Raw genomic sequence first — 16,161 nt, 5'->3', positions numbered from 1 at the left:
CATGGCAACTCCACTGCGCTGTACAGTAGAAGCCATTTTACGACAGTACAGTAAAAGTCATTTAAAGGCACAGAACACCCCCCCCCCCCCGAGGGGTGTTAGGGGTGTCTTACCCCCAGAGTATTTGTCTCCAGAGAGTAAGTCATCTGTGTACCAAGTTTGGTTAAAATTGCTCAAGGCGTTCCAGAGTTATGCTGGAACACACACCGGGGGGGGGGGGGGGAGAGTGAGAGAGTGAGAGAGAACTGGTTTGGGTCATGGAATCCTTTGTGTAACATGTCAATAGATCATACACATAGATTTTACCTCTACTTGTCAGATGCAAATGTTAAATTGCAGCTCACAAAAGATTTATTCCTCAAGCCTATAGAGAAGAATCTAGTCAACTAAAGTTCGGTAGTAAATTGGTGCCAAATAAGGGTCAGTGGAATTTAAAAGGGTTTGGATTTAGATTGTTTGTGGGAACATAATGACTCTAGCCTGGTGACTTATTTAACTCCACCTCTGCTAAATCTTCTCCTACACTATCACTTATGCCAGATGTGTCCAAAGTATGAATGACTGGAATAGACACGGCAATAGGTCAGCCAATGGGATTGTTTGGATCAACATGGTAACAGGTCAGCCAATGATGACTGTTTGGAAACTGAAACAGTATTTGTTGTGTGAGCAACAAGGAGAGAGCAAGGAGCCTGGGTGTGGCTTAGCTCTGTACTTCTGAGTCTGTGCTGAGAATTAAAACTAGTTTGCTGCTCTAAACAAACTAAAACTTCTCTCCTCTGCCTGTGTTTTGTTGGAAAACTTGCCTTTTGGTATTGTATATTTACTTTATGTGTGTTATATATAAAGAGAAGTTAATGAATCCTGCTGAATCAGTTACCTGTGTGTGTTTTCTGGGTATGATTGCTGCAACAAACTCTGATATAGAATTTATTCAACAATTCATGGATAAAAAGGAAACAAGTCCCCAATCACAGTTCATTTGGCAGATTCAAAGTCACCTGCTGGATGCCCAGCCCAATGTCTACTTTTTATTGCCTCATATATTTTATTACTGCTACTGCATTTACCATAGCTGCACTGTTTTTACTTCATTGTGTATGCATGCATGCATTTGTTCTTTGGTTTCATGGGAAAGGGAGACAAAAACCTTAAAACAGAAGCTTTGTTTTATTATCATTTTAATATCAAGCGTGTTTAATACCCCCTATTTCTGCAAGAGCAAAATAGTTGTCTGTAGTGAAAATGAGGAAAGGGAATATTTTGAAAATTGGAAAAGGCTGGCAGTGCAAGTTTAAAAAAAAGAAAAGTTCAACTTAGCTTGAAGTACTAGGAGGTCATCTTTCTTTATAAAAATGTTATTGATGGGAAGAAAATACAGGTGGTCCTCATTTAGTGACTATATTTGGTTAAAGTGAAATGGTCGCTAAAGAGAAAGGGAGGGAGGGAGGGAAAGAGGGAGGAAGGAAGGGAGGGTGCAAAGATTGCTGGTTACTGCCATTTCATTCACATAAATTTCTCACATACAGCGTCTTGTGCCAGACCTGTTTCCTGCCTCCCCCACCCCTCACAGAGCAAAGTGATTGCTTAAAACAAGTTCTTTCTGAGATGCTTTTCCCCACAGGGCTTGTTCCTAAAAGTGTTAAGGGCGACAAGCTCAATTTGGTGACCTCAATTAGTTGATTACTAGCCCCCCTCTCTGTAAAAATCCCCCCCACCCACCTGTGGTGCAGGAGGCTGACTAGGCCACGCCCATTATGGCCACGCCCACCCAGCATCGGGGCAGTGAACCTGTTGCTGCAATTTTTGAAGCCCACCCCTGCCCAAGAATGAATGAGAGAATGACTGTTTGTGGAGTTTCCATTTTGATTTCAAGCCTAGCCATGGATGCACACGATAAAGGAATAATACCTAAAAGTGTGACTGAACGATGATGAAGAACACTTTAGCGAAGGATACCAGGTAATGAGAGGTTCTGAATGTGGGCGAGATCATTTCTTAGCAGGGTCAGAATGGATCTTGGGAAGAAAATGGAAGAAAAGAAGTGAAAGAAACAAGAGTAAAAGTAGAACAATTGCATGAGTCCTACATTAAAAATAATAGAGAAATTTAATCTTTCAGGAGATTTAATAGAATTTCTACTCTATTAATAAGGAAAGAAGGAAAAATGGATGTGGAAGCTATATGGAATTGAATGTTGAGAGTTACTGCTACAAAAATGTAGAAAAGTAGCAAGGGACGATTAAGATTGTTAAGAGTGTGAGAAAATGCAGAATGATTTTGATGGTAATAAGCAATTGCTTGGAAAGTTGTTGAAAGAAGCTGTGCCCAGATTTTCCAGCAGAGTTGAGTGCAATCAAGAAGAAAAGTAACGAAATGCTCCAATTATCCCAGGACGGTGGCTAGATTTGGTGTAAGGATTTACTTAAGGCATTTGATGACAGAAGTTTCTTAAAACTGGTCTTGAATAATAATCCACTTTCCAAAAGGCATTTTTACTGCCTTCGAAATTGGAGAGAACTTGGTTTCAAGTATTTAGAATTCTATTATTTTATTATGGTGACTGTCAAACAGGTATTTAAACCAATGCCTAGCAGAATATTTCAAAGCTGCCTCTCTTAAAACCAATAAACAAACAAACAAAGAATTAGGACCACTTCAGTTTCCAGCATGTTAAAATTGCCAGGAGAAGGTGGAATTAACTCTGTTAGGGACTCCATTATTCTATTTCAGTCAATATAAAAATATATAAAACCTTTCCTGGATCATATCAAAAGGCCATTTAGTTCAGCATCCTGTTCCTAACAATAAACAATCAAATGCCTCTGGGAAACACACAAGCAAGGCCTGAAAACAAAACAAAACAAGTAGCTTTGTAACTAAATCTGTCCTACCCAGATGTGCCAGGTGGTAGATTCAAATTTAAAATTTACAAACAAAGTCTATTGATCTACTGCACTCTCCTTAGCTTATTTTTAGGGAGAATCAAACAATCATTTCTCAAAACAATGACCATCCGCAGAGTCTATAAGCCAGGGGTGTCAAACTTGATTTCATTGAGGGACACATCAGGGTTGTGTTTGACTTTGGGGGGGCGGGGGTAGGCATGGCCAGTTCAACATCATTCGTGTCAGGGGCGCTTGTGGTGGCCTGCGTTGCTTCTGCCAGCGAAAATAGGCTTCCGACAGAGGTGGATCCTACCGGTTCAGCTGAGTAGTAGTAACTCGACCTGCTACGTCCCCGAACCAGCACCATCTTGTTTTTTTGCTTCTGCGCATGCGAAGCGCATCCCTAAGCAAACTGGCAGTAGCAGCAGCCGGAACGCACCCCTGGCTCCCGCATGTGGCCCTCCCGAGCTCTGTTTTTCACTGGCCAAGGGTTGCAGGAGGCCATGGCAACCCAAAACAGAGCTTGGGAGCTCATTTTCGCTTGCAGAAGCACTGCAGGCTGGTCCTTCGCTCTTTGTAGGGTGGCCCTGCAGGCCAGATCTAAATAGCCCGCAGGCCAGATCCCGCCCCCGGGCCTTGAATTTGACACCTCTGCTATAAGCTAAAGAGGGTTTGAACTGGTAGGAGCTAATTATGCATCAGTTTGTTAAAATAAGTTGTAGGCCACCCCTTGAGCAACTGTAGGCCACTTTGTAGAGGTCTTCATTGAAAATCCAAGAAGACAAGAGTCACTGAAGTTTAAGGGAAACAAGACATCTAACTTCACGGATACATTAATAAGTTATTTACTTTGGTGCACAAGCTTTAGTTCGTTCCATTACAGAAAGTTGCTTGAATATAGCCTTAAAATCCATAAAGACATTATAGAGAAAAAACTAGCTTTCAGATCAGATTCTTGTGTCCCTTACCTGTTATCTCTTGCCCATAAACAATTGACCATGCCTCCCTCTTGCTTCGTCCTATTGTCTTAACAAATGTCTTATCTAGGAAAGAATTTTATCTTCCTCACTCTAAGACATGTTTTTCTTAACAGCCTCATGTTAAGTACTTTGTTGAAAAGTTTTCCTGAAGTAGCTGTGTATTATGAGGTTAGCGCAATTAGTATGAAGAGTTATTCAGACAATATAATACTGAAATCACAAATCTGTACAATTTTTTTTGGGTATTATGATACAAATTCCAGGGTGGATAAAATTTGATGGTTTTTTAAAAAAAAGTTTTTAAATGATTTTTTCATTTAAATCAGATTTTTTAAAACTTTTATTAAATTTATTTTAATAAAATGCTTTTGGAGTAAACATCTACCTAAAGATAGTTTTCTATTTAAGATACGTTAATAATTTAGTTTATTCAGCATGAAATGGTGCTTAGTTACTGTATATAACCTGAGGCTGTATATTGTGCAATATTGGGACTTTTGGTGAGTCAACAGCAGGTCAGAGGAGGAGGAACTGTGGGACAGAGAAATGACAGTTGCTCTTTGAAAATTATGATTTAAATCAAGTTGATTTAAACCAAGCATTTTACTAGTGATTTAAATCATGATTTAAATTGCGATTTAAATCAAATCCACGCAGAAATTAACGAACATCTCCAAAACTGAGAACTTGTCTACTAGGAGGATTATACACGTCTCCAATTTTGCAATGTAGCTCACAGGCTTAAGACTGGATTTAAAAACATGGGTATTAAAAATGTTACTTCTAAATCTGAACCATATTTAGAAATGCATTCTCTGTCATAGAATTCACTCCAAAATGGATGTTTTTGTGAGGAGTTCTGCTCAAGATGGAAAGGTTAATGCCCTTCATCCAACGACATGCTTAGCATTTTTGACACCTTCTCCCCTGCTTCTCTGCTGCTGTGAGCCAATTTGGTGTAACGGTTAAAGGCACCACACTGGAAACTCAGAGACTGTGAGTTGTAATCCCGCTTTAGGCACAAAGCTAGCTGGTGATCTGGGGATAGTTACTCTCTCTTGGCCGTAGGAAGAAGACAACGGCAAACCACTTTAAAAACTGCAGGGGGAAGTTGCCAGGAGTCAAAAGTGACTTGAAGATACACTTTGTTCTGTGTAGCTGCTGTGCTGTTGAACATAAAACAGCTGACCGGCACACTGGCAGCAATCTGACTCCATGCTTGCAGCTTGTTGTTGTTAGTTGTGAAGTCGTGTCCGACCCATCGCGACCCCATGGACAACATTCCTCCAGGCCTTCCTGTCCTCTACCATCCTCTGGAGTCCATTTAAGCTCACGCCAACTGTTCCGGTGACTCCATCCAGCCACCTCATTCTCTGCTGTCCATTTCTTCTTTTGCCCTCAATCTTTCCCAGCATGAGGGTCTTCTCCAGTGAGTCCTTCCTTCTCATTAGGTGGTCAAAGTATTTGAGTTTCATCTTCAGGATCTGGCCTTGTAAAAAACAGTCAGGGTTGATCTCCTCTAGGACTGACTGGTTCGATTGCCTTGCAGTCCAAGGGACTCGCAGGAGTCTTCTCCAACACCATAGTTCAAATGCCTCCATTCTTTGGCGCTCAGCCTTCTTTGTGGTCCAACTTTCACAGCCATACATTGTAACTGGAAAAACCATAGCCTTGAATATACACACTTTTGTTGGCAGGGTGATGTCTCTGCTTTTTAGAATGCTGTCTAGATTTGCCATAGCTTTCCTCCCCAGGAGCAAACGTCTTTGAATTTCTTGGCTGCAGTCCCCATCGGCGGTGATCTTGGAGCCCAGGAAAATAAAATCTGTCACTCCCTTCATTTCTTCCCCATCTATTTGCCAGGAATTGGGAGGGCCGGATGCCATGATCTTAGTTTTCTTAATGTTGAGTTTCAAGCCAACTTTTGCACTCTCCTCTTTCACCCGCATCAAGAGGATCTTTAGTTCCTCTTCACTTTCTGCCATTAGAATGATATTATCTGCATATCTGAGGTTGTTGATATTTCTCCCGGCAATCTTAATTCCAACTTTTGATTCATCTAGCCCTGCCTTTCTCATGATGTGCTCTGCATATAAGTTAAATAGGCAGGGCGAGAGTGTACAGCCTTGCTGGACTCCTTTCCCAATTTTGAACCAATCAGTGGTTCCATGTCCAGTTCTCACTGTTGCTTCTTGACCCACATATAGGTTTCTCAAGAGACAAATAAGATGGTCTGATACTCCCATCTCTTTAAGAACTTGCCACAATTTCTTGTGATCCACACAATCAAAGGCTTTAGCATAGTCAATGAAGCAGAAGTAGATGTTTTTCTGGAATTCCTTAGCTTTCTCCATGATCCAGCGTATATTGGCAATTTGATCTCTAATTCCTCCGCTTTCAGCTAGCCTCGTTTTAACAGCATGCGTGCGCGCACACACAGACACAAACATATACACACACAGTGTCTGCTTTTAGGGCAGATTGCCTCCCTGCCTCCACCCTTCTTCAAATGCCACTGACTTCATTAGAATAGTCTCTTCCTAATACTTGCCTTTCAGATGCATCAGATTAAATAAATAAAAAAAACACCTTTCAGTTGAACTCAGTACCTGGTGACTGCATCTTTGCAGTTTATTTGGCAGATTTCAGAAAGTGATTTGCCACTGTGCCTTTCTCAGTCTTGACGATAATCCTGGAATTTCCAGGTACTCACCCAAGTATTAGCTAGAGTTGACCCTACTTAACTTCCAGGATCAGCCTTGTTTGCTTAGATACTACTGTATATTGTAACAGCAAGATGGAGGAAGCTGTATTAAAAGAATGCTAAACCAAGAATTATATTTGGTCCTATCGCTTATTCTACCTTTCGCTTGTATTAATAAGGTCACCACCCCAATTTGCACTCTTGTTACTGATTCTTCATTGGGGATTAATTACTTCAGGTAACAAAAGTAGATTTAACATACAGGCAGTCCTCATTTAGCGACTGCCCCATACAGCGATAGCTCAATTACAGCAGTGATGAAAAAGTAACTCTGCTACCTTTCCTTATGTATATAGCCTTCAGTGATGTGTAAAGCAAAGGACAGGTGAAGTAAGATTGTAAACACAATTGCGATATTACTTGGCAACCACTTCACTTAACACATCAGTTGCAAATCTCAACTGGGGTTTCTAAACAAGATTATCTATTCGCTCATCTATCTATCTATCTATCTATCTATCTATCTATCTATCTATCTATCTATCTATCTATCTATCATCTATCTATCTATCTATCTATCTATCATCTATCTATCTATCTATCTATCATCTATCTATCTATCTATCTATCTATCTATCTATCTATCTATCTATCTATCTATCTATCTATCTACCTACCTACTTACCTACCTACCTACCTACCTACCTACCTACCTATCTATATCCATCCATTATCTATCTATCTATCTATCTATCTATCTATCTATCTATCTATCTATCTATCCATCCATCCATTATCTATCTATCTATCTATCTATCTATCTATCTATCTATCTATCTATCTATCTATCTATCTATCTATCATCTATCTATCTATCTATCTATCTATCTATCTATCTATCTATCTATCTATCTATCATCTATCTATCATCTATCTATCTATCTATCTATCTATCTATCTATCTATCTATCTATCATCTATCATCTATCTATCTATCATCTATCCACAATTGTGTAACTATTATAATAGAAATCTGGTTTGGCTGAGGTTTTTTTTCCATGTTTGTGATTTTATAATTATTATCTATTTTTTTAAAAAAAATGGGAAGAAGAAGAACTGGATCAGGAATGGACTGATCTGTTTCATCTCATTGTATAGCTTCTGTACCAGCTTGTTCACTTTCTACTTTTGAAGGAATAATTTAGGCATCTTTACTGTTACTGGATGGACAGTAACAGACTCAAACTCAACCCCTCCAAGACGGAGTGGCTGTGGTTACCGGCGCCCCGGTTCAACCAGTGGGTTCCATCACTGGCCATCGGGGGTGAACAGCTGGTCCCCGTGGAGCGGGCACGCAATTTGGGCGTCCTCCTGGATGCCCGGCTGTCAATGGATGACCATGTGACGGCCGTGGCAAGGGGGGCGTTCCACCAGGTTCGTCTGGTGCGCCAATTGTGCCCCCCATTGGACCGGAGCGCCCTGCACACAGTCACCCATGCGCTAGTGACGTCCCGACTGGACTATTGCAATGCTCTCTACACGGGGCTTCCCTTGAGATGCACCCGAAGGCTGCAGTTGGTCCAGAACGCAGCCGCACGGGCAATTATGGGAGGTACTAGATACTCCCATGTAACACCTCTCCTGCGCGGGCTGCACTGGCTACCTGTGGCTTTTCGGGTGCGTTTCAAGGTGTTGACTATCATCTTTAAAGCGCTCCATGGCACAGGACCTAGCTACCTGCGGAATCGCATCCTGCCCCATACATCCCTGCGGCCGATTCGCTCTCACAGGGAGGGACTCCTCCGGGTGCCGTCCACTAGGCAGTGCCAGCGGGCGACGCCCAGGAGCAGGGCCTTCTCTGTGATGGGCCCGACTCACTGGAATGACCTCCCCCCCCAACATTAGAATAACCACCGATCTCCGCTCCTTCTGTAAGAAACTTAAGACCCACCTGTTCAACTTAGCTGGCCTGGCCCAACTGTAGTTTTTTGTGTCCCTCTAGCCTGTATTTAAAATTTTTAGGGGTAGATTTTTTAGGTTGTTTTAATTTTTAACTATACTGTACAGCCTATCATTTAATCTGTTTTATGGGTATTTAAAAATATTTAAGTTTTGTATATTGTTTTATTTGTGGTCTGTACACCGCCCCGAGTCCCTTTGGGGAGAGGGGGCAGTCTATAAATTTCATAAAATAAAATAAAATAAAATAAAATTAAAATTAATTATCTTTCAAGGAAGATTTGCAAAATACGGAGGTTTCTTTTAAGGGTCCTAAGATAGCTGGCTAAAGAATGAATTGAGAATCTCCTCTAGAATATACCCAATTTCCCAAGGGAGAAATTGTACAGGGGTTCAGCTATTTTTCAGAGCAGCTTGCCCATCATTGCTATTCCTCTCTTTGATGAACCTTACATTAACTTTCATAGGAGCTTAATCTGAATCACACACACCCGAGGTCCCAAAGTTCTTAACTTCCACCAGTCTCACAGGACAAGGAGGAGACATCTTCAGACTCTGTCCACTTCAATTCTCTACTGCCAGAGAAGGCAAGTCCACAAATTTTTAAAAAGAGAGCGGGAGGTGGGGGAAAAAAAAACCTCTTCAAACAGAATATAAGAAATGGACTAATTCGCCCAGGTTCCTCACCAGTGACTTCGTCGAGTCTCTCTGCTGTGAGATGGTCATTCTGATTCACCCATTCTCCATTGCACTTGAAGTAGATCTGGGTGGCTGGGTTGGCTCTGCAGGTCAGCTCCACCGGCTTGTTCTTCACTATGTAGGCATCTTGTGGCTCCAAGAGGAAATTGGGGAGGGACTCTGCAGGTGCTGATGGGAAGGAATCTGGCAGTACATCTCCATACTCAACCCCTGTAGGAAGAGAGGAAAAAGGAAAACTTTTCTAGTTGCTTTTAATAGTAAACTAATAGTAAACTAATAGTAAACTAATAGTAAACTAATAGTAATAGGAATTTAATATTATTCAGCTAATGGTTCGCCATTTTAAAGCAGCGTTTCTCAAACTCCGCAAGTTCAAGCTCAGCGGACTCCCAGAATTCCAACCTGAAGTCCATCTGGGAAATGAGAAATGTGCCTCCTGTCAGTCATCAGGAGTGCTGAATTACCACCACTTAGGAGCTGAGGATTTGGCAGCCCAAGGAAAAAGCAGCCAATAGTCAGCCATCAATACACCAATCAACTAATAGGAAGCTACACCCAATCACTATGCACTGTATTAAATGCAATGCATAGAATAGCCCAAAGCACCCGTTCCAGTAGAACAGGGGTGTCAAACTTGATTTCACTGAGGGCCGCATCAGCGCTGTGTTTGACCTTGGGAGGGCCGGAGGGTGGGGCCAGCCCAACATCACTCATCAAGGCTCCGTTTTCAGCCACCAGGGCCTCTTGCAAAGGTGGGTTTTTGCCGATTCGGACCGGATCGGGTGAACCAGAAGTGATGGTGGTTGGAGGCTCCCCACCCCACCCAGACGCTTTGTGCATACGCAGACGCATCGTGCGAGAACGCGCCTGTGCACATGAACAAACTGGTAGTAAACAAATTGGAAAACCCACCACAGGCCTCCTACGGCCCTCTGCTAGCAAAAATGGAGCTGTGCATGGCTCCCCCAAGCTCTGTTTTCTCTGGCAGAGGCACTGCGGGCTGGTCCTTTGGTGTTTCCAGGGCAGCCCCACGGGCCACATCTAAGCACCCCATGGGCTGGATCCGGCCCACAGGCCTTGAGTTTAACACCCTTGCAGTAGAGAGAAGTTCCCCGATGATGGGCTCGAGCATGAGTCCGAAAGCTCGGAAGACTAAACTTCCGATCCCGGTGAACAACCCAGATTGGATCCTGCAGTAAAAATGGTTTTCTGATTCTTACCATCTTTGGTTTGTAATGTAATATGGTTCATGCTTTTTGTCTAATTTACACCAAGAACTAGTTCAAAAGTAGTGGAAGACCAATCTTACGTCAAGAAGCGAAAGCGAAGGAGAAAAAAGAACACTGTGTTCTCACAATTTATTTATTTTTTTGCTACCATCAGACAAACCATACTTTTTATTAGACGGAAATCATTTTGGTCGGTCCCTTTTTTGCTTTAGACATCGAAACGTAAGTTATGAGTAAAGGCATATCCTTAATAGGGCTGCAAATGGAAAAGTGCTAGAGCCAAACTTTATAAATTTATAAACTTTATAAAGCATCGTTCTTGCTCAGAAATAAATTCGGTGGATCTTAGTAAATCATAGTTACTCAAAGACGGAATTTGATAACATCCAAAGATTTACAGATGGCTTCAGACATTGCTCTGAGCTTTTCTTTTTCCTCCTCTATCAATAGCGTGGGAGAATCACTCTGCTGATATATAAAGTGCTCTGAATATTCTAAAGCACTCTGCAGATGTTAAACATCACTCTGACTCCCAAGTGTGGGTAGACTTTCTGTGCTACAGCTAGGAGATAACAGTGGCATGATAAAAGTGAAGTCAGATTGTCAGGTCATGGAGTCAACAGACTATCTAGGATAGGGAGCCTTATTCCCAGCATGGAGTCCTGAGGAGAAAAATATGTTCATGCGCTAAGGGAAAACAGGCTCTGCTCATTCCATACATTCTGATCTCCAGAGGAAGGCAGCATTTATAATACAACTAGCTGATAACCTGGCACTGCCTGGGTATTTATTTATCCCAATCCTCCTTCCATGAATGTGGCCGCAATTTCTAATGTTGGATTTTCCCCCTTACCAGAGGGAGCCCCCTTGTGGAGTACTGTGAAGCCGTTACCATGGCAACTCCACAGCGCTGTACAGTAGAAGCCATTTTAAGGCACAACAGGCTGTATCTTAACAGAACACACATCCCGAGGGGGGTTAGGGGTGTCTTAACCCCACAGTATTTGTTTCCAGACAGCAAGTCATCTGTGGTTCAGTAGTTAAAGATGCTGAGCTTGTCGCTGGAAAGGCCAGATTCGTGACCTGAGTGCCACACAACATGGTGAGTTACCTTTCTTCAACCTAGCAGTTCAAAAGCATGCGAATGCAAGTAGATAAATAGGTACCACTTCAATAGGAAGGTAACAGCATTCCAATGTGACTTCGTGTATAGCCATGCTGGCTACATGACCACAGAAAGTGTTTTTGGACAATGCTGGATCCCTTGCCTAAGAAATGGAGATCAGCATTGCCCCCAAGAGTGGCAACTGGACAGGGGAAACCTTCACCTTTAATCATCCTCAAGCATGAAAAAAATAGGAATCAAGAGGTCACCATGATGTAAAAGCTTAATGCACTTTTCTTGCAAGGACTTGGTAAAAACTCTTAGCAGGTCTGGTGAGGCAGGCTTACTAGAGCTGCGGTGGGACAGTGGCTACAATGCAATACTGCAGGCTACTTCTGCTGCCTGCGGCTGCCTGCAATTTGGCAGTTCAAATCTCACCGGGCTCAAGGTTGACTCTGCCTTCCATCCTTCCAAGGTGGGTAAAATGAGGAGCCAGGTTGTTGGGGGCAATAGGCTGATTCTGTAAATCACTTGGAGAGGGCTGCAAAGCAGCGTGAAGCGGTATATAAGTCTAAGTGCTATTGCTATTAAAGGCAGCAATAGAACCCTCCGAAATCATCAGAAAAGCTTGTCACTGCTGGCCACAAATCAGGATAGCTTTTGCTTGGAGACTTTAGGAATCGCCATGGAGCAGACCCAAAGCAGTCTGAGATGCCTCCTGAGCAAACCTCTCTCTCTCTCTCAGAAAATGTATACACACCGCCATTTAAAATCCATTTAGGAAAATTGACTTTCCATTTCCATTTTAACACAGCACTAGGGAAAGCAGTAGGACATTTGTCATAATCCATTAACTGCTCTTTTGGAAACACCAAATTAAGCTCCAAACTAATCTCTGTGCGTGTGTTTTGCGTGCCATGCACACATGTGCTCCTTAGTTTCTCTGCTCTCAGCTGCCACCAGGTGTCCCCCCCACCTCCCCCTTAATTTCATTTTCAGCTCTATAATTTTCTCCCAACCTTACCAATTATACAAGGATGGGGGTGGGATGGACTGATAATTGAGGCACACAATGCCCTCCTGGTGCGCCCTTGTGAAGCCGCTGCACAACAGCAGCCCAGAGTGGAACGGTAAGAGCAAAAAGCTTAAATCCAGACAAGACAGTCTTATGATGAATGGGGCTTTTCTGGAGCTAAATTGAAAATGCTTTGCCCAAGATCATTAGGAAGAATAAAATACCCCCTTCAATATGGGTCCCAGAGCTAATAGAGATAAAGTGGTCATTACGGTTTAGTCTTCGAAATGGGCTGTGGTTTGAATAGAAGCAAAATCATCATCATCATTATTTAATCATCATTATCAACATATCATCATCATCATCATCACCATCATCAGTGCAGTAGATTCCCCCCCCCAATGGTCTTTCAACCTCGATTTGTAAAATTACAGTATCTTATTATGTTCTCCAGTTGGTTTTCATGAATACTTGTGTCTCCAGAAGTTGCCACATCAATGACCCTTGCCTCGCTCCCCATAATAGCAAGGGTGGTATATTATGCTCGAAGTGCCTAGGCCAGGGGTGTCCAAACTTGGCAACTTTAAGACTTGTGGACTTCAACTCCCAGAATTCCCCAGCATGGCTGGCTGGGGAATTCTGGGAGTTGAAGTCCACAAGTCTTAAAGTTGCCAAGTTTGGACACCCCTGGCCTAGGCGTTCGAATTCGTAAACAAACCCAAATTTATTAGCTCTGCATGTGATCCCAGTAGCTTTTGCACATGCTGCAGTAAAAGCCAATTTTCCTACAGTATTTAAAACTGGGCAACTTTTGCAACTCTATCAATAGATTTAGTATTATTTGAGCGACTTTATTACAATTCCAGTATATTGATCTACAGTTTCATTCCTGATTTTCTATGGTGGAGTGCCAAAAGGTTTCACTTTAAAATGTAGACATTTTGAACTCTCCAGACTTAAATGCTATGAATCTTGGAAAAGGTTACTCTAATAGGAACAACATATATTTTATAGCAACTCTTCCTTGAATCTTTGGCTTGGATTAGAATAAATGAAATAAACATCTGTGATATGAATTTGGTCAAACAGAATAAGAATACGGAAGGCAAACACACACATACACATGGACGTACAAAATACATCCTTTTAATTTTTTTTTGTTCACTTTATACAGTACTACCTTTGTCTGGGTCAATGGTTGGCAACTATGATAACTTTATGACCTGTTGACTTCAATTTTCAGAATTCCTAAGCCAGCACAGCTGGCTCATGAATTCTGTGAGTTGATAACGGTCATAAAGTTGCAATAATTGTCCATCCCTGCTCTGGATGATGTTCTCCTCCAGGTATATATTTAGGAGCATGACATGTGAGGTATAAGGTGGCCTAGCAGTTAAGACGTTGGAGTTGGTCAAGACCCAAGTCTTGAGACCCAAGTATCACGTGATATTTCTGTCAATCTAGCAGTTTGAAAAGCATGCAAATGCAAGTAGATAAATAGGTACCACTTCGGTGGGAAGGTAATAGCATTCCGTCACCTTGGCGAATAGGCATGCTGGCCACACGACCATGGAAGCATTTTCAGACAATGCTGGGCTAAGAAAAAAAGATGAGCACCATCCTCTAAAGTCGGACAAGACTGGACAGGGGAAACCATTATCTTTTTATAACATGTGAACCAGAGGTGGTATTCAGCAGGTTCTGATTAGTTCTGGAGAACCGGTAGCAGTAATTTTGAGTAGTTCAGAGAACCGGTAAATACCACCTCTGACTGCCCCCCCCCCATTTGTTCTCTGCCTCCTGAGTCCCAGCTGATTGGGAGGGAATGGGGATTTTGCAGTATCCTTCGCCTGGAGTGGGGAAGGAATGGAGATTTTACAGTATCCTTCCCTGGAGTGGGGAAGGAATGGAGATTTTACAGTATCCTTCCCCTGGAGGGAGAGGGAATGGAGATTTTACAGTATCCTTCCCCTGGAGGGAGAGGGAATGGAGATTTTACAGTTATCCTTCCCCTGGAGGGAGAGGGAATGGAGATTTTACAGTTATCCTTCCCCCGGAGGGAGAGGGAATGGAGATTTTACAGTTATCCTTCCCCTGGAGGGAGAGGGAATGGAGATTTTACAGTTATCCTTCCCCTGGAGGGAGAGGGAATGGAGATTTTACAGTATCCTTCCCCTGGAGGGAGAGGGAATGGAGATTTTACAGTTATCCTTCCCCTGGAGGGAGAGGGAATGGAGATTTTACAGTATCCTTCCCCTGGAGTGGGGAAGGAATGGAGATTTTACAGTATCCTTCCCTGGAGTGGGGAAGGAATGGAGATTTTACAGTATCCTTCCCCTGGAGGGAGAGGGAATGGAGATTTTACAGTATCCTTCCCCTGGAGGGAGAGGGAATGGAGATTTTACAGTTATCCTTCCCCTGGAGGGAGAGGGAATGGAGATTTTACAGTTATCCTTCCCCTGGAGGGAGAAGGAATGGAGATTTTACAGTTATCCTTCCCCTGGAGGGAGAGGGAATGGAGATTTTACAGTATCCTTCCCCTGGAGGGAGAGGGAATGGAGATTTTACAGTTATCCTTCCCCTGGAGGGAGAGGGAATGGAGATTTTACAGTATCCTTCCCCTGGAGGGAGAAGGAATGGAGATTTTACAGTTATCCTTCCCCTGGAGGGAGAGGGAATGGAGATTTTACAGTATCCTTCCCCTGGAGGGAGAGGGAATGGAGATTTTACAGTATCCTTCCCCTGGAGGGAGAGGGAATGGAGATTTTACAGTTATCCTTCCCCTGGAGGGAGAGGGAATGGAGATTTTACAGTTATCCTTCCCCTGGAGGGAGAGGGAATGGAGATTTTACAGTTATCCTTCCCCTGGAGGGAGAGGGAATGGAGATTTTACAGTTATCCTTCCCCTGGAGGGAGAGGGAATGGAGATTTTACAGTTATCCTTCCCCTGGAGGGAGAGGGAATGGAGATTTTACAGTATCCTTCCCCTGGAGGGAGAGGGAATGGAGATTTTACAGTATCCTTCCCCTGCCACACCCACCAAACCATGCCCACAGAACCAGTAATAAAAATTTTTTTGAATCCCACCACTGATGCGAAAGAAACTCAGGGAAAACTATGTTTCAGTTATTCTGCACAAAAGTTTGGGAAAGGTATATGATTTTCTCCCTGACAGGGGTTGCCACTGCTACAATCATAGTAACAGAATAGCTGTTATCTCAGTTCTAAGTTCTAAACATTCTAAGTTGCCCCTGTGACATGGAATCTGTTGCACTACACATAGGGGAAGAGTTGGTTGAAATATTGTACTCTCGTGGGAAATATTGAGTACTAGGGAGGCAAACTACAACTCAACCCCAAAAGCTGGCATTACAGACCCCTCTCTATCCACCAGCTCCCTGACAGCAAGGCAGAAACACAGATAAGGCACATAAATATTGATTGCTCTCTCCACTGCCTCTCATTCATCTGCCTGTGGAAAAAAAAGCATTTATGTTCCATGCTTGAGCTGCAGGCTGTTTTTATGACTTTGTTTTACAGCTTTAATGCCAGGATCATTTATAAAGCAGGTTTGTATATAAA

General features: G+C 42.7%; 1 protein-coding gene across 2 annotated transcripts in view; it reads right to left on the bottom strand.

Annotated features, from left to right (window-relative positions):
- Nucleotides 1-16,161, bottom strand: part of UNC5B (unc-5 netrin receptor B) — a 276,302-nt gene that overhangs the window by 86,571 nt on the left and 173,570 nt on the right. For both annotated transcript variants that reach the window (XM_081954501.1, XM_081954502.1), the window contains exon 2: nucleotides 9,219-9,440. In XM_081954501.1, coding sequence (XP_081810627.1) covers nucleotides 9,219-9,440 — 222 coding nt within the window. The remainder of the gene's footprint in view (nucleotides 1-9,218; nucleotides 9,441-16,161) is intronic.

The sequence above is a fragment of the Natrix helvetica genome (genome assembly GCF_964273705.1).
Source record: "Natrix helvetica genome assembly, chromosome: 5".
In the NCBI taxonomy this organism is placed as follows: Eukaryota; Metazoa; Chordata; class Lepidosauria; order Squamata; family Natricidae; genus Natrix; species Natrix helvetica.
This window is presented reverse-complemented; position numbering and strand designations above follow the sequence as displayed.